Source organism: Bos mutus, chromosome 8 (genome assembly GCF_027580195.1).
Source record: "Bos mutus isolate GX-2022 chromosome 8, NWIPB_WYAK_1.1, whole genome shotgun sequence".
Lineage (NCBI taxonomy): Eukaryota > Metazoa > Chordata > Mammalia > Artiodactyla > Bovidae > Bos > Bos mutus.
In genome coordinates, this window is record NC_091624.1 from 28,096,982 (window position 1) to 28,123,433 (window position 26,452).

Consider the following 26,452-nt stretch of genomic DNA (forward strand, 5'->3'; position numbering starts at 1 on the left):
CTGCTGGCCAGTCCCACCTAGGCACTGCCCAACACCGGGTCAGGGCCTACTGCTCCGCTGAGATCTGGAGTCATGGCTTCACTCCCATTCCGTCCCCTGGACTCTGGGCAAATCCACCCCCCTTCACCCCCCGACCATGCCCCACTTACAGCCCGTGCCTCGCCAGAGGCCAGGGGCCAGCCTGCTGTGGCCTCCATGTCATGCAATTTCTGCGTCTGCTTCAACTGGTTGAGTGACGGCTTTAGTGGTGTGGCCCCGACTGTCTTGCTTGTCCACTCGTCCACCAGCTTGTGCAGATCGTCCGTGAAGGTGCCTTTCTTGTTGTTGCTGTTGTTCACCTGCGCCTGGATGTGCAGGGCAGGTTGGGGGCCCGGCTCAGGGCCCGGGACCAGGCTGCTGGTGGAGGACCCTGGGGAGCACACACAGGCCAGGGTTGGTGACACCGCCCACCAGCACCACTGGCGGCTGCAGTCATTTAAACAATGGTCTTGCTTAAGCCAGGCAACACCTTGCTTCAGGAGATGGTCTGCATTTGGGGGTCCATGCAGTTTCAGACACAGTGGAGTGATCTCAGGCTACAGGGCTTTGCCAGGCAGCCATCACCCATCTCAACAGTCAGGGGACAGGATCCCAGCTGCTGGCAGCTTTATGCAGTATCCCTTCTGTGCCCACACTGCCCAGAACCACCAGACCTCCGTGTGAGGGAGTTCAGAAAACTGCCGGTACAGCTGGACACAAACTAAGGGCAAAGTCCTCCAGCTTCTGCACTCTAAGTTCTAACATGAGTATTCAGAGGAGACTCAACAATACTTTGGGCAGAATGCTTAGCAGCTGCCAATATCCTTCCAGCAAAGGGAAAACGCTTGCAGTAGGTTGGACTGCTGTTTCCGTGAACGATAATGATTTGGTGATCTGGAGTTTAAGACACAGAAACCATGCCTCTCCTTACCAGAGCATGTAATAATAATAAGGTGTACAAACACCCAGAGGCTTGGTGCCAACTAAGGGGCTGACGCCTTTAGAAGGAGGCCCAGATGCCCACAGAAGGCCTGGGGCTGTGGCTTAGGTGAAGCCAGACAAAAGTGAGCACACCTGGGTGTTTTACTCAAAGATCTTTTTTAAGGACCAAAATAGGACTTTTAAACTTTTTAAAATTGTGTCCCTTTCCTCCTCCAAGTACATAATTTCTGGTTGGCAATTTTGGATAAGCCAATTTTTAAATTTTCTGCACTAAATAAATAACCTAATGACCATCTCTTCAAACAAGTCATTGCAAAACGTAGTTTACTTTAGAGGCTAGCAATGAAAAAGCACAGACAAACAGTTAAACATTAGTGATGAGATTTTACACATGTTGCTATTTCTACATGAACATTTCAGCCCAAAAAGAAAAACAGAAAAATTTTAAAAATTAAAAAAAACAAGAGGCATGAGATGAGAGCAGTGGGCGGCCCAGGTAAACTGATACCCATTTTGTCCCGGCATCTCTCCTCTGTGGGGGGCACTCATCTTTAGCACTTGAAGGAAATACTCATTCCTACGGTTTTGGAAAAGGAGCCAATTAATGATTGGTAATACATGGACGTTTCGGAGAAGGAAAGCCAGTTAGATGTGAACTGGCGAGAATGCACAAACTCTAGGAGCCACGGAGGCTTGAAAGTGTGCCAAGGGCAGCTATCTCGCCAGGTGGAAGCCCAGCAGCATCCACGGAGGGTGGGCACAGAGCGGGTCCACACCCGCCTACCCGCTGGGCCCTCGGCTCCCGGTCCAGCCGTGGAAACCCTGATGCGCACTAGCCACAATAAAGCCCATGCGATGGAAGCGGACAAGGGGTAAAAAACCCGATAATTACGACTGCTGTGCTCTTTGCCTAGACAGAGACGCTTCAAGGCAGACCCTGCAAGGGAAAAAGAAATGACACAAGACCACAGGGTTAGGCAGGACAGCACACGAGGGGGACAAGCCACCACACTCTAAGCAAAAGTCATCAGTGTGCGAGGAGGAGCAAAGGCCAGCAGTTCAGAAAGAAGGGACCAGCCTCCTGGGCTAACTGGGAGGCCCCCAAGTCAGTGTGGAGGTTCACACGAGCTTCGCCGAGGGGCGGAGGTGCAGGGCCAAGCCCCAAGCTTCAGGTAGAAGTGTGTGTGTCTCTAGAAGCATATTCCAAAAAAAGAAGAAAAAGAAAAAGAGAGAAAGAGAGATAAAGAAAGAAAGAAAAAAAATTAAAAAAAAAAAAAAGCAAAGCACACTGCTTGGCTTTCAAATGTAAGGTTTTGGGGAGTCCTGCTGGTTGAGGCAGGATGCCCACTAAAAGTCAGCCAGGAGAGCTCTCAATGGAGCACAGCCTGGCCCTGCCTGGCATAAGGCTCATGGGCAGTTTTCCAAGTGCAAAAAGATACATTGTTTTGCAGATTTGAGGCCAATCCCAGATCTTGGGCTGCCCTGAACAGGCCAGTGGTGAGCGTGGAGGTGGAAATATGAGGAGCCCTGTCTACAGAGGCTGGAGGGAAGCTGACCCTCATTCTCAGTAACACGGCTGCCTCATTGGGTATTCCCTGTCCATGGGGCAGGGTGAGAGGCCTCCTTACCACACCATCACTAAGAGCTCCCAGACCCTGTACTCCCAGAGGCTACCTGTGCTAAGACAGATGGGCAGTGACTTTAGTGCTTGGCATTGACAATTAGTGCCCACCTGGAGGGCCGTTGAGCTGGCCAAAAGGGGCTGCCACACCCGGCTTACCCTGTGGCATTCCAGGCAGCCGAGCAGGCAAAGGTGGGATGGGCAAGGACGGCTCAGGTGCTCCCAAGGTCACTCAGCAAGGCACGCTAGCATGGGGGGTCTGTTTGTGCTCCTGCCCACGGCCCCTCCCCTGGAGCACGATTCCCTACACACCCCCAGTCTCCCAAGAGAGTGCCCACCACAGCACCATTCCCAGCCCCTCACTACGGAAGGCAAGACACTGTTTCCTGTGCTTGGGGACAGGGGCAAAGGCTTATTGGGGAAAAGCTGTACTCATTGGTTCAGAAACCTAGCACACACTGAGCTGCACTTATTTTGGTTCATCCTGTTGTGTTCGCTGAGGCTGACTTGGTAAAAAGGGAGGTGATATTCAGTTGGGGTCTGTAATGAGAATAAAACAGAATTGGGCCAGGCAGGAGCAATCCAGACTGATTCTCAGTGGGAACTCTGAAAAGTTTTTGCTGCTCTGTGTCCTGAGATGGACCACAGCTAGAAGCACAAAGCCCTTTAGGGGTTCCAAGGTACAAAGGGAGGAGGGTCCTGGGCTCTGTGACTGTGCATGTGAACACAGATTTCCTAGTCAAGATCCTGGGGTTGTACTGTCCTCTGAACCACAGCAGTCCCCTACAGACGACCCTGGGACCTGGGACTAAGTACTCTGCCAGGTCCCTGCAGTCTAACCATAACAGGTTCTTTCAAAAGGCTGCTCTGTGCCTGCCTGGCAGCTCCTAGTGTTGCTAGAGCTCTGCATCCAGAGCTGTCTCCTATCACCCTCATGGGGAAGAGAACACACGAGCCAGCCATAGAAGCTGCCTGCTAGAGGGAGTCTGTACCTGCGATCAGCCTGAAATCAGGGCTCCAGATCGATCTTTCTGGTTGCCCAGGCAGGGTCAAAGCCATCAGACACCAGGACACCGTGCTCAGAGCCAGAAAGCAATACCAACCCACACCCCCACTGGACACAGCCTAAGGGATGGAGCATAGCTCCTGGCCGTCCATGCCCTGGCTGAGCACGGGCCCTGAGGTGACCAGAGCCTGGTCAGCTCCCAGCCCTTAGGGTGGATCTTTAATACAAATAAACCAGATTTGTATCCCTCCACACAGGTCACACTGTCTGGCTCTACAAAACCACAGCTGAGCAGGCATCATGTGGCTAACCAGTCCACACTCACGCCAGAGCCCTGTCCATCCTCAAGTGGCCCCCTGAATCTCGTCCCCTGTGTCTGTTCCCTGTCCTGAGTCCTGTTCTAAACACACACCATGCAGACAGCCTCTGATGAACAAGTCCCTACCCAGCCCTGCTGAACCCACACTGTGCTAGTATATACATCGAGTTCCTGCCTACAGAGCAGGAAGGAACAAGGCAGCTGCAAGGAACATCAAGCTACAAGGGAGCAATGCAAGGGCAGCAGGCCTGCACAGAACCCACAAAGGGCCCACATGGGACACACCAGGGGCCCACCTGCGGCCCACAGGATACCTACATGGGACCCACACAGGCCTATGGGAAGCCAACATCAGGCGCACATGGGGAATAATGGTTTTCACCAGCCCCACCCCCTGGTTTCCCATGAAGAGAGAGTCCTCCCCATAGCACTTCCATCCTTAGCCAAGGCTTGGCAAAAGCCAGCTTAGCAACCCCAGAAATACTCCGAGAAGCCTCCACATGGGCAGATGCTAGGGATCTGGGGCTTGGCAGCCTCTCCCAGCTACTGAGAAAACTGTTCTTCCCAGACTGCAAAGGAGCAACACGCTGGATGACCGAACATCTCATCCTGGTGCAGCTCGTGTCTGCAGGATCCCCCACAGCCAGGCCAGGAGTCTCAGGCATCGCCCAGGCCTGCATGCAATGAGGCCCCCCACCCCACTTGCCCCTACATTCACTTTGGCATGGAAACAGAGGCGGCTCCAGGTATGGATGGCCAGCCCTGTCAGGCACCCAACGCTGTTTAGACCCTTGGAGTGCCAGAAGGACACCTCAAATCCCAGGATACACGATGCAGGCAAACTGCTCAAGAGGCGGGCCAGGGCAGCCACTATCACATCTGCCCGGGCCAGGCCCTGCAGCCACTATCACACCTGCAGTTTATCAAGCTTCAAACACTAACGAAGTTCACAAGGAACTGGGGACAACAGCCTCAGTGCAGACCAGCCAGGGGCCTCCCCGCTCCCCTCATGTCAAGAGGCGAGTCCGCCGGTCAGCCCTGCACCTGAGAGCGGCATCACGTGCTCTCTTCCGGCACAGGAGACACACAAGACACAGAGACAAAACATCATCCTGGGGTCTCTGGAGCAAGCCACCTAGATCCGAGCACGGAGCTGAAACTTTTCTGGGAAGCATGAGCAGAGAGGAAGGGTGTGTCTCAGCTCTACCCTAGGGTGACTCCACCCTGAACTTCATTCCACTCGGTAGGCCCGAGTGGCACAGGGCCTACCCTTAGGACAGTTCATCCTGAATGCCCGTAGTGTAGGCTGGGGCTTCGTGAGTCCCCACAGGGAGGGGCGAGAATAGTCCCAGGTGAGGGAAGAACCTGGGGGGCTGCACTGCGGCACCTAGCGGTCCCAGAGATAAACTGGCTACAGCGTGGATGACATCCGGCCTGCTGCTGATGGACATGTGAGAAAAGCACAGCAGACCTCACTGTTCGTGTGCACAAAGAAAGGCTTGGCCCTCGCCCGTCTCTGTTCTGATGAAGAGCGGGAGCGGGGTGGGGGGGGCGGGCAGGGAGGATCAATGGGTCTGACCACAGCTTCTGACTAACAGGACACAACCACTTTCTGAACATGGCCTCACACCCCTGACTCCAAGCTTCCTTGAAGCCTCCACTGGCTGCAAGGAGGGCTCTGTGCCCAGAGCCTCACTCCCAAGTCTGCCCTTCCCTGAGTGCCAGCACGCCTACGGCTCTGAGGGCTGGCCTGTTCTGGTGCTCACCCTACGGCAGCACCCAGGCTTCACCCTCCCCTGGCTCTCTATCCTGGGCATGGCTGCTTCACCACCTCAAGTTACCTCCCCACCTCCTGAAGCTGCCTGCAGCTCCACCCCAGGTGCTCCCACCCATCTCCAACCCCTCTTATCTTCACGCTTCATGGAAGCTGGGACCTTCTTTGTGTACTTCAAAGCTTAACACAGGTTTTATTTTCCTAGAGTCCTGTCTCCTGTACAAACTGAAAACCTTCTCTTGGCTTTACCTCCTGCTCTGGGCTGGACCAGTTGCCCCCGGCAACCGCAGAGCCATGGCCTTCAGCACCCAAGCTCAAGCTCCCTCTGCCCTTGCAGCCAACCCAAAGTCCCCCTGCCTCTCAGCCTTCAGGGGCTGAAGCCAGCCCTAAATATTTCCCTCTGATCTCTCACTGAGGCATGTGTTCAGCCTCTTCTCAGAGCACAAAGCTCTGTGGTCACCCAGAAACTGGCAGACTACAGGTCCAAGAGAACCCCCTGCAGGGCTCAGCAAATGCCAGCGCACGTGGGACAGGATGGGGAGTCCTGGGGAATCCCACCCCGTTAAGAGTGGCAGTGGCAGGGGCACAGGCTCAGCTGGAGGCTGCAGTGAGCGGGTCCAGGGCAGGAACCCACAGTACACCCTCCTGACCAGCAACCTCAGAGCATGTGGGGGCCACGATGTGGCCCAAAGACTAGGAGCTCAGCCATGCTGCTGCTCCTGCTAAGTCGCTTTAGTCATGTCCGACTGTGCGACCCCATAGACGGCAGCCCACCAGGCTTCCCTGTCCCTGGGATTCTCCAGGCAAGAACACTGGAGTGGGTTGCCATTTCCTTCTCCAATGCATGAAAAAGTGAAAAGTGAAAGAGAAGTTGCTCAGTCGTGTCCGACTCTTTGCGACCCCATGGACTGCAGCCTACCAGGCTCCTCTGTCCATGGGATTTTCCAGGCAAGAGTACTGGAGTGGGGTGCCATTGCCTTCTCCGAGCTTAGCCATGGTATGCCTAAAAGGGCCACTGTGTGAAAACAGGCAGAATTACTGGATTCATAGCATCAGAGGAAATAAAGCCTTATAGGCCAGCATGTACCACCACCTAAAATTAATCTACGTAGGCCAGCTCCCTGTTTGCCACCAAGCCTTGTCACACACATTTCTTTCTTCCTAGCCACACACACAAGTAGTGTGGTTAGGGGAAGACATATTCTCATCCCTTAAAAACTGAAAGTGGTAAAGTGAAGAATTCTATCTGATCCTGATTCTTTGTCCCTATTGATCCTCAATTTTTTTTATCTTGAAACAATAATTAATAACGATATAAATGAAAACCCTTAAAAAAAGCAGAACCACCTGAGTAGAAAGGTAGCCTGGCAATGACCTCAGGGGCACATGGTACTCTTCACTCACATTTTTACCCCAAACGCCCTGCTCTACTCTGCTTCCCACACCTGGCTGGCCACCCTCAAGCAGTGATACACACACTTGTCCGACTAGGAGATGCCTGGAGATGCCTAGAGGTGCAGGTGCCCTCACCACAGCTTCCCAGGCGAGAGCCAGGCACACACAGGCAGAAGAAAGAGGATTAATGGGTGATGTGTGAGGTGAGCAGGGAGCCAGGATGCATGCAGGCCTCCCAGCCCCCTACCCAACTTGGCAACTAACCTGCAGACCCAGACACCTGAGCAGAAACGGGGGAAGGTGGGGGTGCTATTAGTAGACAAGGAGCACTGGGCAGTTCCCGAGCATTTCTACACAGTCTTATGCCTCTGACCTGTCCCTCCCGGGGAGGGTGCCAAAGTCACTCTGATGGGGATGGACACTGAACTCTGATGGATGCCTGCCATGGATGTGGCCTCAGATCCCAACAAACACAATGTATCTTTATTGTACCAGCAAAAGCCAGAGGCCCTAAACCAGCATGTACAATCCAATGGGTAAAAAGCTTAACACTTCTGTTGAAAAACAAAAACCTGAAAACCTCACAGCTTCTGAATCATTGGCCAATTGGCCTGAGGGATGAAAACGGTTTTGGACAGCCTGAGCAGATGTGCCATTCCTGGACATGGAGTCCCTGGTGCTAGCAGTGTGTTCCAGGGAGGCAGATGATGACTGGGACTTGAGTTTTGATTTAGCAGAGCTTTGGGGAACTGAATAATTGACTTCATCTCTGAGGTCGGTGAGATGAGAGGGAAATACACCAAGTAAAGTGCTCCAGCTAGAGAGAAGGCCAGGAGGGGCCGGGCCCACACACAGGCACAGCAGAAGGCCTGGAATCATGTCTCTCAGGGTCAGAGATTCCTGACGTGACAAGAATGGAGGGGGCTGGGGCATCCTAGCTGGAGCACGTTCTCTCAGCATTTCCACATGCAGGGAGTGGGGCAGTGGGTTAACAGTACTGGATGTTGTGATACGGCCCTTGTACAGAAGTTACACCCTCCAGTGACCTTCTAGAACTGTCTCGGCTCGCTACATGCATGTCTTCAGAGTCCAGACACGTGTGAAACACACCATGCGTCTAGAGAAGGCCGGGGTTGTCTTTTTGTTGTCGCTGGAACTGGGGACAGCAGACGTGTAAATCTGCCACGATTGCAACAGAAATAAAACTACGTCCAACATAAAAAAAAGAAAAAAGAAAAAAAAACCAAAACACTAAACAAACAAGTGACGAAAGAAATGCAGAGCACCCTGGGGCCTGGGGCAGAGCGCCAGGGGCTGGGAGTGGGCAGACCACTGCACATGCTTTTGGTGTCCAGGCATGAGCCAGCCAAGAGCATGCACTGGCGCTTTCTGGGGCTAGAAGGGTGGGCATGGACGGGGTTCCATTTTTTGTATCAAGTACATGATTTCAATGGGGGTGGGGTAAGGTGTCCTACAAAATGTATGGAAGATAATGAAGACAGGGAGGGGCAGGGGAGAAACCAAGGGCCAGGAGGTGATAAAATACAAAAGAACAAATACAGACAGATGGACACAGACACGGGTCCACTGAGGAATCGAGCGCGAGGTTTGCTACTAGACTTATAGGTCACTCTCTCAGACGTTGGGTGGTAAACCGTCCAGCCTGCAAATGAATATAGAGGGAAGAAAACAAAGAGACAGGCATCAAGTACAGTCTCTGGGATTCCTCCTACACACCACCAGCCACATCAGCCTCTTCACTTAGCATCCACGGCTCCACCTAGCCCAGCCCAGAGGACCACAGCCACTGATCACATAATGGAAAGGAGGCAATGTTGGAGCGGAAGAGAAGCGGACCCCAGGAGAGCGTGCGGGGCAGGGTGGGGGTGGGCACCGGCAGCGGTCACCACGACTTCTCTGGAGAGAGATGGTGGGGGTGGAGCACCTCATCGCGTAGCTGCTGCATCCACGGCAGCGGTGACGAGCATTTCCTCCTCAAGGCCAATCTCCCAGCTCGAGAGCTGTGCCCTCGTCCCCCCAACTGGCCCTCCTGACGGAAGGACCCATGTTTAGTGGGGAGTGGGGGAGGGTGGGGGTGGGCCAGTGCCTGGGAACCGGCGCAGAGCACACAGCAGATGCCACATCTGACCTCTCAGTGGTCCTGGCGCCTTCCCCAGGCTGGCTCTTGCAAAGCACACCTCCCTCTGAGCCGCTTACAGCAAGACTTGATGATGGGCAGGCCATCCACTTTTCTCATTCAAAATCTACATCTAACGTTTCTTTTTCCTTAAGAGGCTGTCGGCAGCCTTGGCCGCAGCTCACGTCCCCTCTATGCCACACGGGCCCTATGAGGCTAGCACATGCTCGGAGACGGGCGAGCTGGGAATCACCTGGGCCGTGCGCTCCGCCTCCATCACTGGCCAAGCCGGAGCAGATGTCTGCAGACAGGGAGGCCCGCACGGAGCAAGGCTGCTGAGTCTGAACTGCCTTCCCACATGGGTCTGAAGCTGCTGTGGGCCCTGCCCCAGCTTGGGCAGGGTCCTTAGCAGGAGGGGCTCTGCTGCAGTCTGACAAGTGACCTGGGTTGGGGGGAGAAGGGGTGACAGGCACGATGAGGCACCACAGGACAGACCAGCCAGCTCAGGCCATGTCTATCCTCCCTGCTCTTTGCTGGGTGACCTTGGGGAAGCTGAGTCCCTACAGGCAATGGGTACACTGCTGGATCACCCATGTGCAGTTGCCAGGAAGATCAAAGAAAATGACCACTGTTTCCACTGGTGCTAACCTACGTTGTGCAAACGCTGTGAAAGGACCATGGCCCATCTGCAGATGTACACATGGGCTCAAAGGGGACCTGTGGATTTCCTCACTCTCTGAAGTCTCGTGTTAGCTTTAGGAATTGATACGGAATTCATGTAATTTTGGGTAATCCTAGAAATTCTTGGGTGTGTATCCTGCAGGTTACCTGCAACATGGAGAGGGAAGGCTTAAGGTCAGCTCACTGCTGGCTTCCCACCTGATGCATGTGGGGCTTTCAGCTCACTGGGTCCCCACCCCAGAGTTGTGGGGGCTTGCGGTGTGTACTCTTAGTGCCTGGGCATTGTGGTTAAAGGCTGGGGAGCAAGGAGGGTCCCTATCATCCTCTCCCTCCCCCAAGGCAGCTCTCAACCCCCACTGTCAGGGGCTGACATACATCTGAGAAACGGGATCACAGGAAGCAGGCCCCAGCCCGGGCAGCACTCTGCAGGGAGGAGCACACTGCAACCCACAGGCAGCTGGGACTCCGGTTCTTCCCTCCTGGCAGGAGGGATGGAGGCCTTGGCTCTCTCGGGCCTGAAGACACTTCCTTGCTCCAATGAAAGGAGATTCAGGAAGTGCTCTTCCAAGGCCTAGTGCCTGCCTCCCATCTGCCCAGCTCCCACGTCTGAGGGTGGCTAGGAGGGCCCTGGGCCAACCTGTGCTGGAGGCCACGACTTTGAGCTGCTGCACCAGGGGGCTCAGCAACTTTCCCGCCTTCAGCTTGCTCTTGCTGGTCTTTCTCCGGCGGCCAATGGGTGGGGCCGTGTGGAAGAGGCCTAAGTTGGGGGGTAGCGGCTTGCCTAGGCGGCGGTACAGGGCCTCAATCTCCTGTTTCTGCTGACTTTGTAGCTCTGAGATCTCCTTCAGATGCCTGTAGGAGGGAAAGGAAGAGGGAAGCCAGGTGGGCATTCTGGTCATTTCAACATGAGGCCCCTCCAGGAGAGCCCAGGACTGGTAGGATGGGTATGAGGAGTAGAGCCTGCAGGGTAGGCTGGGCAGACAGGGCATGCGCAGGGGACATAAGGGCATTTAAATGTCACCTTCTGTTTACACCTAAGCCAAATGGGAGTATCACTGAGACCTCTGGCATCAACTCACCCAACAACAGAACTGCATGGAGACCAGCCTAAAACATTCAAGTTTTTCAATATATCCAGACTTGTAACACTGCTGTTTTTTTTGGGGGGGGGGGAGGGGGTGGACGGGGGGAGGATATGAACAGCTTCTCACGTTTATACTTACAATACAAACCCTACTCATAAACATGGGTGAAGAGACAAATAATCAGGGCTCAGAATTGGAAGGCTGCCTTAGCTTATCAGGCAAATAAGTGTTACTTCCTCCATGTGAGGGAACACAGCACAAGAGGCCTCTCAGAGGAGAGGAAGCCTGTACAAGCGAGTCTACAGAAAATGTTAGCCAGGGCCCTGGGGCTCCAGCTGTGCCCAGGAGAGCCCGCAGCGAAGGCTGACCCCACAGGCAACACTATTCCTGAGAATATAGTCAAGACGCCAGGTCACATGGGTGGGAAGCTGCTGTTAAGACTTGGGTGGAATCACTGGCTGTGGGCAAGGGCAGTTTCTAGAAAAGTCTAGGAAAGGGCTGGGTGGTCCCGGTTGGCCTTCCTCAGGGAGCATGCAGCTAAGGCTAGGGCCCTCTCTGCACAGCCAAGAGTAGAAGAGAGCACGGGCTTCTCCGGCCCATGTCTCCATTTCTGGGTCCCCTCCAAGAGCCCACAGCCACTCCTTCCCAAGGACTCCAGCCTCTCCCGACCTTAGTCACTAAAGTGTGGGGCCCTCTTGTCCTGAAGGAGACTTCATGGCTTAGCTGTATCTCAGTGACCCTGACCACAGCAGGAGCAGGTAAACTTGCAGGGGGAGACAGCAAGCGCGATCAAGGCCTATGTGTGAGACTGAAGGAGGAGGGGAGGTGTGGGCCCCAGAGACCAGGGACCAGATCTGACGGCAGGGACACTGCCTCTGCCCTGTCACCCAGCCCAAGCAGCTCAAAGCACACTTGGCAGGACGTGGACTTCGGCTCCCGGACACTTCCCCTGACACCATAGCCCAGACCTGACCTGTTCCACAGAACCTACTTCTCCCGAAGACTCTGCAGCTCTTTCCTGATATCAGCATCCTCAATCTCTGAGTCGTTGTCACTGCTGATGTAGGATGACTGGGAGTGGAAGGAGGTCACGCTGATGGTGGGGACCTTCACACCCATCCTGCTGGGTGTCTCCAGGCATGGGGAGCCAGCCCGAGAGGACCTCTGCAGGAAGGCAGCAGCCTTCTTCACAAAGTCACTGGCCACACCACCACTGCTGCTGGGCAGGGAGGCATGCTTCTGCACAGAAGGCCTCCTGCGAGGGGACTCATCCCCAGAGTCACTGGACAAAGGCTCTTCCATGCCGACCTCGATGGAGGAGGCCGTCTGTGCCCGCCGCACAGCCAGCTTCATGTCTGGGCTGCAGGGAGCCTCGTCCAGGTAAACGTCAGGTGGGGCTGAGTACCGCAGGCTATTGGGGGAGGCCAGAGTCCACTCATCCTGGGTGCTGACCACTGAGAACCGGCCCACGGTTTTGGCTGGCGAGCTGCCATCCTGCTGCCCTGGCCACTTCAGAGGGGATCCTGATACCAGAGTGCTGTGTGGCTGGGGTTGGCTGTCCTGGCCACCCTCAATCAACATCCCCAGGCAGCTCTGCATGGACTCGGCCAAGGTTTCCCCAGGGACCCTGCTGGTCCGGTCTGTGGGCTCCAGATGGGCAGGGATGGCAGAAGCAGGGACATCCTTGGGAAACAGTGGAAAGGAAAAGATTCCACGCAAACACCATCAGAGAGCAAGCCCGCCAACCCACTGAGCATCTCACTGGAGAAAACTTCTTACCTGGGGGGCACTGGGTGCTGTGCGCGAATCTGAGGCCGCTTGTGCTCCATCACGGCCAAGCGTGTGGCTCAAAGATGATTCAGCTGTAGGAATGTTAAAACCGTTACTCAGGCTGGTGCAGAGAACAAAGGCAGGAATGACCCAAAAGCAGCCATCCAGAAGAGAAAGGGAGTGGCAGTGAGAAGCGGTGTGTGCAGCTGGAAAACAGAAACTACTGACATCCTAACCCCATCACTTCACAGGAGATGCCCTGTGATTCAGAAAAGGGGGGGGACATCAGCCCAATCCTACTCAGATCCCTGAAGACCCCTGCTCCAGACCCCCAGGCACAGCCAGGCCTTCCACGCACCTGATGACCATCGCCTGCCTTACCTGTCCTCTCTATACCCCTGATGTGCCCTGTCTCACCTGACAGCATCGCCTTCTCTCTCCCTGACATGTTCTGATGATAAAAGGGTCTTACGAGGTCCAGGAAGATCAGAACAATAAGGGAGACTCCTAATCCTGCTGCTCCAAAGTCTGTGGAAGGTCCCTGTCATCTGAGACTGTCTCATTTCCCCATCTACAGATGAGACATTTGACCAGCCTTCCTGGGTTGCTGTGAAGAGTAAACAACAGAAGCAGAAGGAGCTGATGTGTGGAAGCCTGGCCTGAGTTGGGACCTGCACATAGCAAAGAAAACCAGAGCTGTGTGTGAGCCTGAGCTGAACTGACATGCTGCCGTGCGCAGGGGATTGGGAGAGGCATGACAGGGGCTGAAAGAGCCTCCAGCCAGGCTGAGGGGCTGCCCCCACACAGATTCCTGAAAAGACCCAGATTCATCTGTCATGCAACCCCAACTCTAGGCAACACACAATACTCCTCCCTACACGACTATGGTGAAGATCATCCAATCTTGCTTTGCACACCTCTGGGGACAGGAGGCTCATTACCAACTGCACTCTATTTCTGATCAGCTCTGAAAAATTGACCTTTTCCAAACTAGAATCTATCTCTTAGAGTTTCCCTGTCAGTTTCATACTCTGGAAGGCTCCGGCACTTGAAGGCACTGATGCTGCAGAAGGCAGCTGCCCATGGTACACAACTCACAGAAAGAAGGCAGAAGGAGATGGAGAGGGCACTCGGGTACAATCTCTCACCTTCTCCCTTGCCCAGCCCACACCTGCTTCATCCCATGATCCTTATCTTCCCCAGGTAAACATCATATGTTACGGCTTCTGACTCCAATCCCAGAAGCCCCACCCCTCTAAAGTGTGGCATCTATAAGAATGCAGTGTCCTGGGGTCCAGCCACAGAATCCAACGGTCCACGCCCCTTGTTCTGTGATCTGGGAGGACTGTTCTTGCCACTGATACACACCCATGGTCCCATTACAAGGTCAGCTGGATCCTTATCTTGCCCATCTCCCAAGAAATTCCAGGCCAAGAAAGAACCAACACCTTAGATCAGACCAACTCCCTTGTGCTAAAACATATGTGTTCAGGTAGTGAAATGAGAACTACAGCAAGAATTCCTGCAGAGATGCACAATACTCAGGAACCACAGAAGAAATCCTGTTTCAGAATTTCACAGATGGCTCTAGCCTGGCAGCTTCCACAGACCTGCTGGAACTCCCCAGCCCCAGCCCTGCATTCTGTCCAAAATAACCACAGTCACCTTATAACCTCCTATAGAAATAGGAGCTAGGGGTATCCACCAGAATATACTGAGAGCACTGGGGAGCCAGACAGGCCCTGTTAAGATCCTAATGCCCAGTCAATAGGGCTTTCACCCATTTCCACAGAGGGCCTTCTCTTGGAGTGTGAACACATGGTTTGTGCTAGAACTGCTTCTGCCACATCTGGGCCCCACTCAGGATGCTGTGGGGATGAAGGGTAGAGAAGCAGAATGTTTCAAAGTAAGGAAGGCTGGTAACACCTATGGCTTGTTACCTGTCACTGACAAGGACACGGACTGCTCCAGTGTGACCTCTAATCCAGGGGCCACTTCTGACTTTTCCAACTGAAGAAAGAAACACAAAGAAAGAGCTATGAGCCTTACTTGCTAACATCTCTGTAGCAAAACTGCAAATCCTCCCCTCCAGTTCAAAGGATGGATTCCTCCTCCCTAGGCAACTTGAGCAAAACACGCGTGGGTGGGTCAGACATGAATTGCCTGGAGACAGTGCCTTGGGCAGTACTCACCGCAGGTGGGGGCAGCAGGCCCAGACTGCCCCCAGAGGCCTCTGTACGGGGCTCATCCCCTCTTGGGGGTTCCAGGGTGAAGTCTCGGTCACCTGCCTCTACAGGGGTCCCGGCGGAGGCTGAGGAGGTGGGCACGTGCTCCTGGTAGAGCAGAGTCCTCAGCTTCTCGTCCAGGCTCTTGATGGTGCTGTCCACAAAGCCCACCCTTGGGGGCGGCCCTTCTCCATCTGACTCCAAGGTTGAAGGCGGCTGAGGTGGGGCAGTGGGTGCCAGCGGGGGACTGGGGAGCTGGGGAGTGGCCAGACTGATTGCTCCCACCACAGTGGGGAGTGGGGGAAGGGGCTGGCTCACAGTGGGCTGAGAGGCCCCGCCAGGGGCACCAGATGTGGGGGCCAAAGCTGACAGGGGCTCCCCCTTGGTGATGGGCTCTCTGGCTAAGGCAGGATCCCCCAGACCCATGGGGTGAAGGGGGGCCTCCAAAGGTGGGGCACAAGGCCCTCGGCCCATGCCAGGGGACTGTGCAGCAAGCTGAGCATCAAGAGTTTCCATTAATGGCCAGGGAGTCTTATGCTCACTGGCTGGCCCCTGAGGGGTTCCTGATCCCCCTGCCTGCATGGCAGGCCCCGTTGCTGGCTCCAGCTTAGGACTGGCAGCTGGTGGGGCCATGTCTTGGGACAGAGCAGTCACGGGAGGGGATGACGGCACCAAAGGGGCTGGTGCACCACCAGGAAGGTCCCTGGGGCCTGCTTGGCTCAGAAGCTGCAGATCAGTTGAGAAGCTGGGTTTCTCCTTGGAGGATAGCTGGTCTTTAGAGGGTGCTGAATCTAGAACAAATAGGAAAAATGCCTCTATACTAACCTATTCTGGTCCTATTCACCTGGCACTTTGCTAGCTAAAAAGATGCCTTCTTTGGGCTGGTAGTGCTCTATATACCAGTCCTCTTCTCCTTTTCTCCAACATGCCAACTTCATGCATGTGTTAGCTCCAGCCCGAGGCTCCTTGCACATATCTTCCTGCGACCCTGCTTCCCACCTCAGGTTGTGTTCCAGAAGTGTCCCATTCAGCCGCACTAGCACATCCCATCTTCCTTCTGATTTTTCTGTAGCACTTAGCCATTGGGCATAACCTATCCCTGTCTGTCGACTGTCTTTCCATGCCCCCATGTGCCAGGCGAGCTCCATAAAAACAGCTTTTATGACCCTTGCACTGGCCCATTCCACAAAACTGTAAAATGAAATTATAAAGTCTTAAGTAGCAAGCAGTACACATTCCCCTGCCCTGGAGAGGACAGTAACTTCTGATGAGCCAGACACCATGCTCTGTAAGATCAGAAGCTCGGACCAGAGAGAGGAGATCAAGATGAAGGAGTAGAAAGACAACAGGTTCATCACCCTCTGTGAACACATCAAAAATACATCACAGGTGGAACAATTCTCACTAAAATCAAACTGAAGACTGGCAGGAAGCCTTTTGTACAATCAAGGCTGTAAAGATCCACACTGAATCAGGTAGAAAGTGATCAGGTCAGAACTGATGCCCCTAGAAGGGGACACAGAGGTAAAGGGGGATTATGGGCTTGGAGATCCTCCCTAAGGAATGAGTGGTAAGAACCACACATTAGACATCCCATCCTGGGGTCTGACACCGAGAAGATGAGTCCCCTTGGTTGATTTGAAAACTAGTGGGACTAACAGGAGGGCTGTAAGAAACCTAGAATTTGCTCGTGAAGAGTGTGAATACTCTTTGTTTACTCCTAGGAGCAAAACAGAGGAAACAGACTGAAAGTGCCTGGGACTCTGGTCAGTCTCCTGCAACTGATTCAAGGCATGCCCTAGACCACACTGAGCATGCACTCCAGCACCATGAGCTTCAGCACGGCTTCCCACTAGGTCAAAGGCTGCTATGGTGGAGGATAGTGTGCATCTGTGGGAGACAGAGCAGGCTCTTACCCAGCTCTGCATCTGGTCGGGGGTGGGGTGGGACAGCCATTACTGGTGTTCACAGAAGCAGCAGATCAGGACAGACTGGCGCTCTGAATGGTGTGCAGGCACAGTACAAGCATACACACTGGCCTATACCAGGTACCACTCAGATCCTCTTGCTCTAGTACAGATCTCCGCTGGAGCAAACATTTCATTGTCAGGAGAGTGGGGAGCACACACTCACAGGGAAAGGAGGCAGCTTGAACTCCACCCTCAGGGATTCTGCTCTAGACTTTGGGACCAGACCCCACCCTTGATAGGGCTGTGATGACCAATGAGCATACAAGAAGCCCCAGATCATACCTGGCTCTGCCTCTAGCCTCTCCATCTCCAATCCTACCTACCATCAAGGTGATACCAGCCCACACACTCTGGGAAAAGATATGACCCTGCTTACTTCAGACCCAGCTCTCCCACCAAAGCCACTGGGCAGAGACAGACTGAACAGAGATGCTCCCATACAAGTACAGTTCTTTAAGACCAAGACAGGTAACTGTTTCACCTAATTTCATAGAGAAAACAGATGTTAAGCAAAATGAGAAGACAGAGGGATTTCTTTTATATGAAAAAAGGAGAAAACCCCCTGAAAAAATAAATAATAAAATAGATAAATAATTTACCAGAAAGAGTTCAAAGCATTAGTAAAAGAATGCTTAATGAACTAAGGAAGATAATAGATGAACACAGTGAAAATTTTAACAAAGAAGTAGAAAATACCAAAAATAAAGTCATCAAATACAACAACTGAAATGAAAAAACACCAGAAAGATTTAACAGCAGACTAAGTGATACAGAAGAATGCCTAAGAGAGCTAGAAGACAGAATAATGGAAACCACCCAATCTGAACAGAAAAAGAATATTAAAAAATTAGAACAAGTTAAGGGACCTCTAGGACAATATCACGGAGAAGGCGATGGCACCCCATTCCAGTACTCTTGCCTGGAAAATCCCATGGATGGAGGAGCCTGGTAGGCTGCAGTCCATGGGGTCGCTAGAGTCAGACACGACTGAGCAACTTCACTTTCACTTTTCACTTTCATGCACTGGAGAAGGAAATGGCAACCCCTCCAGTGTTCTTGCCTGGAGAATCCCAGGGATGGGGAGCCTGGTGGGCTGCCGTCTATGTGGTCGCACAGAGTCGGACATGACTGAAGCGACTTAGCAGCAGCAGCAGGACAATATCAAGCATACTAACATTTGCATTATTGAGGTTCCAAAGGAGAAAAGGGTAAAAAAATGTATTTGATGAAACTATGACTGAAAACTCTCTGAACCTGAAGAAAAATAGATATCCATGTATGGTAAACACGTGTCCCAAACTGACAGAGACATATACACCAAGACCTACCATAATTAAAATGGTAAATGTTAAAGACAAAGAGAGAATCTGAAGGCAGCAAGAGAACAACAGAGAGTAACATATAAAGAAACATCCATAAGTCCATCAGCTGATTTTTCTGCAGAAACTTTACAACCACAAGGGAATGGCATGACATACCGATAGCGCTAAAAAGGAAAAATCTAAAACTTAGGATAATCTACCCAACAAGATTATCATTCAGAATTAAGAGACAGCTAAAGAACTTCTCAGATAAGGAAAAACTAAAAGTTTATAATATTTAACCCAACTTTAAAGGAAGTCTTAGCCTTCTCCAAGTGGAAAAAAAAGGGTACAACAAAATGAAAGAATTTATAGGACAGGAAAATCCCACCAGTAAAGGAAAATACACAGTATATACAGCAAAGACTGTGGATCAAATGCTTATATAAGATTAAAAGACAAAAATTAGAAAGTCGACTATAACTACAACAAACAGTTAAGAGATACACATGGAGATGTAAAATATGACATAAAAAAACACAAACTATGGTGACTCCTCTGGGGGTCCAGTGGCTAAGATTCCATGCTTCCACTGCAGGAGGCACAGGTTCAATCCCTGGTTTGGGGAAATAAGATCCTGCATGCTGTGTGGCACAGCCAGAAAACAAAAACAAAACAAAACACCCACAAAATGTGGGGGAGACGAGTAAAATAATGGAGACTTTTTTAGAATGTGCTTGAACTTAAATGACTTAAATGACCAGATTAAAATAAATAGATATTTAAGTCAACATATATGAACCCCATGGCAACCACAAATCAGAATCCTACAGTAGACACACAAAAATAGGGAGAAAGTAACACAAGCATACCACTAAACAAAATAATCAAACCACAAAGAAAGAAACTAAAAGACCATGAAAAGAACACAGAATGAAAAAATAACCCAGAAAACAAGTAACAAAATAGCAATATATACATACCTATATATAATCACTTTAAGTGTTAATGGGGTTCAATCCCTGGGTTGGGAAGATCCCCTGGAGAAGGAAATGGCAACCCACTCCAGTATCCTTGCCTGGAAAATCTCATGGACAGAGGAGCCTGGTGGGCTGCAGTCCATGGGGTCACAAAGAGTCAGGCACGACTGAGCGACTAACACTAACTAACTAACTAAATGTCAATGGACTAAATGTTCCGATCAAAAGACATAGAGGAGATGATTGGATAAAAAAACAAGACCCATCTATGTTCAAGAGACTCTCTTTAGAGTTAAAAATACACAGACTAAAAGTGAGGGGATGGAAGGAGATATTTCACGGAAATGAAAATGACAAGAAAGCTGGTAGCAATACTCATATCTTACAAAATAGACTTTAGGAGAAAGTCTATAAATAAGACAAAGGCCATTATATACTGATAGTGATCAATACAAGAAGAGAATATAACATTCATTAATATATATGCACCTAATATTGACTACACTAAAGCCTTTGTGTGGCTCACAACAACTTTGTGTGGCTCACAACAAACTGTGGAAAATTCTTAAGGAGACACGAATATGAGACCACCTTACCAGTCTCCTGAGAAAACTGTATACAAGTCGAGAAGCAACAGTTAGAACTGAACATGGAACAACTGACTGGTTCCAAATTGGGAAAGGAGTATATTGTCACCCTGTTTATTTAACTTCTATACAGAGTGCATCATGTGAAATGTCAGGCTGGATGAATTACAAAAACTGAATCAAGATTGATGGGAAGAATATCAACAACCTCAGATATGCAGATGATACCACTCTAAGGGCAGAAAGTGAAGAAGAACTAAAGAGCCTCTTGATAAGGGTGAAAGAGGAGAGTGAAAAAGCTGGCTTAAAAGTCAACACTTAAAAACTAAAATACCAGGTCCCATCTAGTCCCATCACTTCATGGCAAATAGAAGGGGAAAAATGGAAATGGTGGCAGATTTTATCTTCTTGGGCTCCAAAATCAGTGTGGACAATGACTACAAGCCATGAAATTAAAAGATGCTTGCTCCTTGGAAGAAAAGCTACAACAAACCTAGACAGCATATTAAAAGCAGAGACATCACTTTGCCAACAAATGTCTGTATAGTCAAAGCTATGGTTTTCCCAGTAGTCATGTGTTGAAGTGACCATAAAAAAGGCTAAGTGTGAAGAACTGAAGCTTTCAAACTATGGTGCTGGAGAAGACTGCTGAGAGTCCCCTGGACAGCAGGGAGATCAAACTAGTCAATCCTAAAGGAAATCATCCCTGAATATTCATTGGAAGGACTGTTGCTGCAGCTCCAATACTTTGGCCACCTGATGCAAAGAGCTGACTCACTGGAAAAGATCCTGATGCTGAAGACAAAAGAAGGGAGTGGCAGAGGACAAACTTGTTAGATAGCATCACCAACTCGTTGGACATGAATTGAACAAACTCTTGGAGATGGGAGAAGACAGAGGAGCCTACACTCCATGGGGTCACAAAGAGTCAGACACGACTTAGCAACCGAACAAAAACAAATGCAGGTGCACCTGAATCTGGAAAGTAAATATTAATGGTCAGAAAAAGGAAAAATTGACAATAGAATAAGAATAGAAGATTATAACACTTCACTTATATCAAGGGAGAAATCATACAGACAGAAAACCAATAAGGAAACAGTGGTCTTAACATTAGACCAGTTGGACTTATTATATACTTTACTAGCATGTGAGATGAGTGCAATTGTGCGGTAGTTTGAGCATTCTTTGGCATTGCCTTTCTTTGGGATTGGAATGAAAACTGACCTTTTCCAGTCCTGTGGCCACTGATGAGTTTCCCAAATTTGCTGGCATATTGAGTGCAGCACTTTCACAGCATCATCTTTCAGGATTTGAAATAGCTCAACTGGAATTGCATCACCTCCACTAGCTTTGTTCATAGTGATGCTTTCTAAGGCCGACTTGACTTCACATTCCAAGATGTCTGGCTCTAGGTCAGTGATCACACCATCGTGATTATCTGAGACATGAAGATCTTTTTTGTACAGTTCTTCTGTGTATTCTTGCCACCTCTTCTTGATATCTTCTGCTTCTGTTAGGTCCATACCATTTCTGTCCTTTATTGAGCCCATCTTTACATGAAATGTTCCCTTGGTATTTCTAATTTTCTTGAAGAGATCTCTAGTCTTTCCCATTCTGTTGTTTTCCTCTATTTCTTTGCATTGATCGCTGAGGAAGGCTTTCTTATCTCTTCTTGCTATTCTTTGGAACTCTGCATTCAGATATTTATATCTTTCCTTTTCTCCTTTGCTTTTCACTTCTCTTCTTTTCATAGATATTTGTAAGGCCTCCCCAGACAGCCATTTTGCTTTTTTGCATTTATTTTCCATGGGGATGGTCTTGATCCCTGTCTCCTGTACAATGTCACGAACCTCATTCCATAGTTCATCAGGCACTGTATCTATCAAATCTAGGCCCTTAAATCTATTTCTCACTTCCATGGGCTCCAAAATCACTGTAGATGGTGACTGCAGCCATGAAATTAAAAGATGCTTACTCCTTGGAAGGAAAGTTATGTCCAACCTAGATAGCATATTCAAAAGCAGAGACATTACTTTGCCAACAAAGGTTCGTCTACTCAAAGCTATGGTTTTTCCTGTGGTCATGTATGGATGTGAGAGTTGGACTGGGAAGAAGGCTGAGTGCCGAAGAATTGATGCTTTTGAACTGTGGTGGTGGAGAAGACTCTTGAGAGTCCCTTGGACTGCAAGGACATCCAACCAGTCCACTCTGAAGGAGATCAGCCCTGGGATTTCTTTGGAAGGAATGATGCTAAAGCTGAAACTCCAGTACTTTGGCCCTCATGCGAAGAGTTGACTCATTGGAAAAGACTCTGATGCTGTGAGGGATTGGGGGCAGGAGGAGAAGGGGACGACAGAGGATGAGATGGCTGGATGGAATCAGTGACTCGATGCACATGACTTTGGGTGAACTCCGGGAGTTGGTGATGGACAGGGAGGCCTGGCATGCTGCGATTCATGGGGTCACAAAGAGTCGGACATTACTGAGCGACTGAAATGAACTGAACTGAACTGAACTGAAGACATTCCATCTAAAAACAGCAGAATATACATTCTCTTCAAGGGCATGTGGAACCTTCTCCAGGACAGATCACATGCTAGGCCACAAAACAAGTCTCAACAAATTTAGAGGACAGAAATTACATCAAGCATTTTTTCTGACAATAATAATATGAAACTTGGGCTTCCTGGTGGCTTAGAGAGTAAAGAATCTGCGTGCAATGCAGGAGACCTGGGTTTGATCCCTGGGTTGGGAAAATCCCTTGGAGAGGGAATGGCTACCCACTCCAGTATTCTTGCCTGGAGAATTATATGCATAGAGGAGCCTGGTAGGCTATAGTCCATCTGGTTGCAAAGAGTCGAACATGACTGAGCAACTAATACTTTCACTTTTTCACTTTCCATTTTTGGGACTTATTACAGGAAGAAAAATGGGGAAAAAAACAAAAATATGAAGACTAAATAGTAGGACATTATAAAAACAATGGGTCAATGAAGAAATCAAAGAGGTTATCAGAAAACATTTGGAGAATTGAAAATAAAAGTACAACTTTCCAAAATCATGTGACACAGAAAAGGGAAGTTCTAAGAGGGAAGCAATAAAGGCGTACCTCAAAAAGGAAGAAAAATCTCAAATAAACAACATCGGTTACTGTCTAAAGGAATCAAATAACAAAGCCCAAAGTCAGCAGAAGAAAAGAAATAATTAAGATCAGAGAAGAATAAAATAGAGACAAAAAAAAAAAAAAAAAACACCTCAACAATATAATAATCAATGAAAACAAGACCTAGCGTTTTTTTTTTTTTTTTTTTTTTTTTTAAGGATAAAATTGATGTCTTTATCCAGGCTCATTAGGAAAAAAAGAGAGGACTCAAAATAAGAAATGAAAGAAGAAATAATAAAACCAATATCAAAGAGATACAAAAAATCATACAGCAACAAATTGGACAGCCTAGAATAAATGGATAAAAACCCTAGAAACACATAATCTTCTAAGACTGAATCAGAAAGAAATAGACAATTGGAACAGACAGGTCAATAGTAGTGAAACTGAATTTGCCATCAAAAAACTCCCAGAAAACAAAACTCCAGAACCAGACAGATGACTTCACAGACAAAATTCTACCATATAAAGAGAGCTAATACCTAGCCTTCCCAAACTATCCCCAAAACGGAAGAGGAGGGAGCATTTCCAAATTCATTCTAAGAGGCCACCTTTACCCTGATACTCAGAAAAATACATTTACAAAAGAAAAAAATTATAGGCCAACAACAGTCATATAAAAAGATGGTCAACATCACTAATTATTAGAGAAATGGAAATCAAAACTATAATGAGGTACCACCTCATACCAGTCAGAATAGCCATCCTTGAAAAGTCCACAAATAATAAATGCTGGAGAGGACATAAAGAAAAGAACCCTCCTACACTGTGAGAGAGAATGTAAGTTGATGCAGCCACTATGGAAAACATGTATGGAGGTTCCTCAAAAAGCTAAAAGTAGAGTTGCCATATGATCCAGCATGTATCTGGAAAAAAAACTATAATTCAAAAAGACACATGTACCCCTATGTTCACAGAGCACTATTCATAATCACTGATACATGGAAACAACTTAGATGTCCTTCAACAGATGAACAGATAAAGAAGATGTGAGATATATACAAATACTACTTAGCCATAAAAAGAACAAAGTAATGCCATTTGCAGCAACACGGATAGAACTAGAGATTATCATACTAAGTGAAGTTTAAGTTAGAAACAGAAAGACAAGTACCATATAATATCACTTATATGTAGAATCTGAAATATAACACAGGGGCTTCCCTGTTGGTTCAGTGGTTGAGAATCCACCCTCCAATGCAGGGGACAGAGGTTCGATCCCTGGTCTGGGAAGATCCTACATGCCCTCACACGCTAGAGCCCACGTGCCACAACTGCTGAAGCCCACACACCTACACCAAAGAGTAGCCCCTGCTCTCTGCAACTAAAGCTCATACTGCACAGCCAAAAATAAACAAATAAATAATTTAAAAACAAAATATAACACAAATGCATTTATCTTCAAAATAGAAATGAACTCACAGACATAGATAACAGACTTGTGGTTGCCAAAGAGTAAGCAGACTGAAGGAGGGTGGATTAAGAGTTTGAGATTAGCAGATGCAAACTATTATATATAGAATGGATAAACAAGGTCCCACTATATAATACAGGGAACTATATTCAATTTCCCATGATAAACTATCACAGAAACCAATACCAGACAATGCTCTGTGGTTGGGTAGACCAGCTGAAATTGATAACAATCAAATTGAGACATTAACTGAGAACAATCAATGTTATACCACATGGCAGACAGCTGACACACTCAAACTATCCAAATCAAGCAATGAAAATCATTTGCACCAGCTTGGTTATGTTAATAGCTTTGATATTTGGGTTCCACATAAGTTAAGCCAAAAAAACCACCACAAAAACCTTCTGGACCATAAGTCTACATGCGATCCTCTATTGAAATGCAAGAAAAACATTCCATCTTAAAAACAAATTGTGAAGGGCGATGAAAAGCGGATTCTGTAAAACAATATAGAATGGGAGAGATCGTGGGGCAAGTGAAATGAACCAACACCACCAACCACACCGAAGGCCAGTCTTCATCCAAAGAGGGTGACGTTGTGTATACAGTAGGACTGGAATGGAGTCCTCTATTTACGAACTCCTTCAGGAAAACCAAACAACTGGTTCCAATAAGTACTGCTCCCAATTAGGCCAACTGAAAGCAGCACTTGATGAAAAGCGTCCGAAATTAGTCAACAGAAAATGCATAAACTTCCATTTAGTATAACACAAGACTGAATGCTTCTTTGATGATCAGGCAAAAACTGTTACGCTTGGCTGGGAAGTTCTGATTCATCTGCTGTATTGACCAGACATTGCACTGGATTTTTGTTTATTTCAGTTTTACAAATTCTCTTAATGGAAAAATTCCAACTCCCTGGAAGACTGTAAAAGACACCTGAAAGAATTCTTGCTCAAAAAGATAAAAAGTTTTGGGAACACGGAATTATGAAGTTGCCTGAAAAAAGGCAGACATTAGTTTTTGCCACAGGCCTGGGAAAAAGGTGATTACGTGTTTTTAAAAGAAGCTGAATAAATGATCCCTGATTTCACTTCTGGGAAAAAAAAAAAAAAAAAAAGGAAGCCTACTTTTAGCTGGTACAAACTCAAACAGCAAAAATTTGCTTCAGAAAACCTTGTTTTGAGATAAATTTATTTACTTCAAATGAAAAATTAAGCTATTGTGCCAGCATTATGATACTTCTTTAAATATTTACAAAAACTGGACAGGGCACGGCTCTTAAAGATGACTGCAGATTGGAATCATCTGGAAGGTACAAAAGAGAGTGATGCTAGGTCTCACGTGTGGAAATGCAGATTTCACTGTGTAAAGCAGGGCCTGGGCTTCTTCAGTATTATTGCTTTTCTTCCTCTTTTATTCTTTCCCACTTTTTTCTCCTCCCTGTTCTCTCTGTTTTCTCTCACCCTCCCTTCCTGCTTCATGTCTGCAATATTTGTGATTTATAGGAAAAACACGTACGTGGTGTTCATCCATACCTCCTGGCTCACAGATTCCCCAAATCCTTGGATTCTCCTGAGCATTAAGAGCATTAATTATACATTACAAGTATAATATTTGGCCTCTTGCCCTCAGTTCCTGAAAATGCTTCAGGGAAGATGACTTTTGGGTCCCACCCAAGGGTGGGGACTGGGTGCCAAGAGAACTAACCATGTGATCAGAGGGTTAGAACTTTCAGTCCCAGCCCCTGATCAAGAGGGAAGAGAGGCTGGAGGTTGAATTAATCACCAATGGCCAATGATTTAGTCAATTGTGCCTATGTAATGAAGCCTCACCCTGCTTATTTAACTTATGTGCAGAGTACATCATGAGAAATGCTGGACTGAATGAAGCACAAGCTGGAATCAAGATTGCCAGGAGAAAATATCAATAACCTCAGATATGCAGATGACACCACCCTTATGGCAGAAAGCGAAGAAGGACTAAAGAGTCTCTTGATGAAAGAGGAGAGTGAAAAAGTTGGCTTAAAGCTCAACATTCAGAAAACGAAGATCATGG

General features: G+C 48.9%; 1 protein-coding gene across 9 annotated transcripts in view; it reads right to left on the reverse strand.

Moving 5' to 3' along the window:
* Nucleotides 1-26,452, reverse strand: part of WNK2 (WNK lysine deficient protein kinase 2) — a 146,872-nt gene that overhangs the window by 23,454 nt on the left and 96,966 nt on the right. For 4 of the 9 annotated variants that reach the window (XM_070375261.1, XM_070375253.1, XM_070375262.1 and 1 more), the window contains 9 exons: nt 14,941-15,764; nt 14,689-14,758; nt 12,758-12,840; nt 11,970-12,661; nt 10,531-10,745; nt 9,466-9,654; nt 8,640-8,738; nt 1,853-1,897; nt 150-409 (listed from right to left, as the gene is read on the reverse strand). In XM_070375261.1, the coding sequence (XP_070231362.1) occupies nt 150-409; nt 1,853-1,897; nt 8,640-8,738; nt 9,466-9,654; nt 10,531-10,745; nt 11,970-12,661; nt 12,758-12,840; nt 14,689-14,758; nt 14,941-15,764 (2,477 nt within the window). The remainder of the gene's footprint in view (nt 1-149; nt 410-1,852; nt 1,898-8,639; nt 8,739-9,465; nt 9,655-10,530; nt 10,746-11,969; nt 12,662-12,757; nt 12,841-14,688; nt 14,759-14,940; nt 15,765-26,452) is intronic. The other 5 variants (XM_070375255.1, XM_070375254.1, XM_070375258.1 and 2 more) reach the window with 5 other exon arrangements.